At 36.2% G+C, this 4272-nt stretch overlaps 1 protein-coding gene across 7 annotated transcripts in view; it reads right to left on the reverse strand.

Moving 5' to 3' along the window:
* Window positions 1-4272, reverse strand: part of LOC108751515 (rho GTPase-activating protein 18) — a 46113-nt gene that overhangs the window by 3937 nt on the left and 37904 nt on the right. For 6 of the 7 annotated variants that reach the window (XM_018491751.1, XM_018491748.1, XM_018491750.1 and 3 more), the window contains exons 4-8: window positions 2051-2181; window positions 1785-1966; window positions 1544-1694; window positions 407-750; window positions 170-336 (exon numbers count right to left, since the gene is read on the reverse strand). In XM_018491751.1, the coding sequence (XP_018347253.1) occupies window positions 170-336; window positions 407-750; window positions 1544-1694; window positions 1785-1966; window positions 2051-2181 (975 nt within the window). The remainder of the gene's footprint in view (window positions 1-169; window positions 337-406; window positions 751-1543; window positions 1695-1784; window positions 1967-2050; window positions 2182-4272) is intronic. The other variant, XM_018491746.1, reaches the window with a different exon arrangement.

Raw genomic sequence — 4272 nt, forward strand, 5'->3', positions numbered from 1 at the left:
GTGTGCGTGTGCGTGTGCGTGTGCGTGTGCGTGTGTGTGTGTCAGAAATCTAGTATCAAATATGTTACACAAACCAATTACGAAATACGTAAAATACACAGAGAAACTGCAAAAATATAGGTCCCATGGGACACTATGCAATAAAGAATTAATCGATAATTATACTTACTTTTTGCTTATGGCCTCCAACACGAAGAATACCTTCTTCTTTTACTCCACGTTTTGTCAATTCATTAAGGATTTTTTGAAAAACTAGTGGTATATTATTTTCTTCACTTGTTAATTGACTGTCCCTGAGTAATAATGTTGATAAAGAAACGCCAAACAAGTTTCCAGCTACAAATATGTAGACGTACATCACAAAAAATCATAAGAAATTGCACACAAGTATAATTATTTTATGTACCTTTCCTTCGTCGCTTATTGGGTTTTCGTCTCGAAAGCGGTATATTATATTTATCAAAAATCGCCGTTAGCTCAAGCCATAAAAGAGGCTGCAATCTCATAAAATCTCGTTGCGATAACAATTCTATATCTTGCCGAGCGTAATCGTCATTGGTAATAAGATTATCAGCAGACCACATTTGAGATTTCGCTTCGTTAGTTTTACACATCTCCTCGAAACTAAGATGACCGTGTGACGATGTACGACTTAATGAACGAGCTATTAAGTTTCCATCTGCTGGTCTAGTCAAGCCATATAAACTGCTATGACTTCGTGTTACTGTCACATGATTTCCTGAACTCCGTCTTAAATATAAGATGACAATTAGAAAAAATATTTGGTTATTTACATTAGGGGATCCTCTCTAATGATCTTGACCTTGACATATGTTGTCAAAATCATGATCCTGAGTGACCTCCAACAAGTTTTAGTCGTTGCTCGTTAATCGATAAAAATTATTATAAAAAAAATGTGGAAAATGATGTCTTATTTTTACTATACTCGTATAAAACAGAAATTTTTCGCTTTAAAATTTTACAATTTTGCACACAAAGCGAATTTCACTCTACCTCCCCTCTGGCCAAGAAGCATCTGACTTTCCAAACGAATTCCACCCCGCCTTCCCCCTCTGCCTAGGTTTGTCCGACTTTCCACGCAAAGAGGGGTCCATCTCATTCTTCGGAGGGCGGCACTGCTCCCAAGAAATATAACCTAACCCAACCCATATTTTAGTTTTCGCAATTGACCATTGCTTTGCATGGGGTGGACCTCCCTTTGCGTGCATCCTTAGGTAAAGGGAAGATGGAATAGATCTCGCTTTGCATGGAAATCCGTATTCCCTTAATCGGTTCATCCATACCTTTCTTCCAGAGTTATCTGACTTTTCATGTAAAGTAGAGAAATAATTACTAATTTTGACTGTTAACAATCTTTTAACGAATAATGAGCTACGACTAAAACTTATTGGTAATCATTCAAAGTCATGACCTTGATAACATATATCAAGGTCAAGGTCATTGGTGGGAGTCCTCTAATGTAAATAATTATCAAATATTTCAATAACAATCAAAAATAATTATTCAATTTTCTTAAAAATACCGAAGAGCTGATTCCTTTGACCCAGCCAATTTTCTAACTGATTCAGCATCTAAATTTGCTACATCATTAAGACCACAATTATTATTTCTCTGAAGTGGCCTGGCAATGTGTATTGTTCCCAATCTGTGGTAGCCGGTCAATTGAATTCCTTCTGTGTGATAATATGTAATATCTTAGTTTTTCAAAATAAAACTACTGATAATCTAGAAATTATTACATATAAATGCAAAGGCAGTAATACCAGAATCATTTGCGACATCCCCTCTCGACCAATTCCCGGCCCTTCTGAAAATTTCTTGCACGGGCACAGAAGCAGGCACAAAATTGAGAACTGTTTGGGGGACATTTAATGTTCTACGAACTGTTGCTTTTCTTTCATTTGACGTACGGTGGAATGTAGAAACAAAACTCGGAATATCAGCGCTTTAATAATTAGAAATAAATTTCACCACAAAAATAATATGTATTGTGAATTACAACAAAATAATTACAATAAAATAAACTTACTTTTGATGCGCATCCTCGATCACATTGACTATTGGAGGTGAAGGAGGTGATGCATTTTCTGGTGTAGCGTCTCGAATTGAATCTAAAGAATCAGGTGTGGCACTACGTGATCGTGTACCTGTGCTAGAGACCTATAAATAAATACATTTACAATTTATATAAAATATATCTTATTTATCGCAAGCACGCACGCACGCAAGCACATACGCACGCAGGTACGTAGAGGTATATAAAAAATATATTGTGCGTAATAGTGTGTGCGTAAGCGTATATGAGAGGAAAGTTTTTTTCGCTAATCTTTATTGTAATTTTTTATTATTTATACATCCCCACACATCTCTGGATTTTTTGTACTTAAAATTATAAACTTTTGTTCGAGCTAATACCAGAATTTCTATAACATTCTATTTTTTTAAATAATTTAAAAATAGCAAAGGAGAACGAGGTGTTTTTTATTTTTAAATCCAATTTTTTTCAAAAACCTGATGTGTTGGAGAATTTTCAATCACGCATTACAATTTGTAATATGTGGGAAAAAATTTATCAATCACCTACTATTGTATTGGGTGGTCCGGAAAGTCCGTGCGGATTTTTTCATTGATTTTTCAAAAGTTTTTTTATTTGTTGCGAAATTTTCGTTACGATTATATCATTCGCTAGAGCAAAGTTTCAGCTTTAAGAATCTGTTTTTTAAATTGCGATATGATGATTTTTATCGGAGTTATGAGCAATCGAAATCAGAATGCTTCTTTACTTAACTCGCGAATAACTCAGAAACAAAAAATTATAGGAACATTTTTAAAAAATGATTTTGTAGGGAAAGCTTTAAGTTTTCACGATGGGTAGTCGAAAATTTTCGTAAATTTTTTTTGGGCACGTGAGAGACCCCCAAAGTGAAAAGAAAATTTTTTATCTTTTTCAGCTCGTAGTTTTTGGTATGTAAAAATTATCAAACTCATATAAACTTAAAAAATGTGATAAGCTTTTAAAAGTAGAGATTTCAAGCTTTAAAACCCTTTTTTTAAATTTAAATTTCGTTCATTTTTGACGAAGGTATCGTATATACAATTTTTCATTGTAAAATCCGCACGGACTTTCCGGACCACCCAATACATACTACGATGTGAAAATTTTTGTCCATTACTATCATGAATCGTCTGCGAGGGATCTTCCTCCCGGCTCATAGGACGAGTGCGCTAGCGAGCGCGCGTGTGACTGCACATGCGAGCGTGCGCTAATCATTCGCTTAGTTAATTTATTTGTTGACAAATTACTTTTTTAAATAATTTTGCATTTAGATCTAGTATGAAGTAACTTGAGGCGAGCTTGGGAATATTAGGGCGAATCAATGACACATGAACAGATTTTCCTTGAGTAATAATGACGAAAGAAAAAGACATATTTCTATGATTCTTGGAACAGAGAGAATTCTTAATCTAAGGTTACAAAAATTGGGAGGAGAGCGAAAAAGGTTGATCAAAACTACAGTAACGTAAAAAAACCGACTACATTACAAATACAGAAGATGCTGCCGTAAAGTAACGAGAGCCAATCGGGTATTTTAAAAACAGAGAAAGAACTATTCTCAATACTTATTAGTATCACCAACCATGCTCGATGGCTGAATTATTGTTTTTGTAATCTTGTCGTTTCACCCACCAACGGAAAAAGAAAAACTACTCAGAGGACGAAGATTCGATCGCTGGGAGCTGCTTCATCCGGGAGCCCGAACATGCAGGTCGTATGATTTCGTACATTTCTTGTAACATTCTGCCATTCTAAGCCTGGCTATATCGCATGCAAATTATAGGAAAAACTATGAAAGGAGAAAGCTCCATGTACGCCAGGTAGCTGAGGATATTATCTGTCGGAGATAAAGATACCCCAATGCAGAGCCGATGGCGGAACTTCTCTGGATTCTCCAAGCCAGTCCGAATAACCCAAGGGCTGCAGGCGATATTGGAGGACCTCTTCAAATTATATTGCGCGTCCTAAAGCGTAAGAATTTGTGGCTCGTGAGGACCTATACGATTCGCGGGATCGCGTAACTGATAAGAGCTAATCAGCGCGTGATTAGAGAAGGATCGAACGGCCTGCGTAAATCCACGGAAAACTCTCAGTCGGCACTCATGTGGCCGAGTTAACGAAAACTATGAGAGGACACACAATCTCCCAAGATTACCAGTTATCAAGAGCAAAACTTAGGATTGTTGTTTCAAGAA

The sequence above is a fragment of the Trachymyrmex septentrionalis genome, unplaced genomic scaffold (genome assembly GCF_001594115.1).
Source record: "Trachymyrmex septentrionalis isolate Tsep2-gDNA-1 unplaced genomic scaffold, Tsep1.0 scaffold48, whole genome shotgun sequence".
NCBI lineage: Eukaryota > Metazoa > Arthropoda > Insecta > Hymenoptera > Formicidae > Trachymyrmex > Trachymyrmex septentrionalis.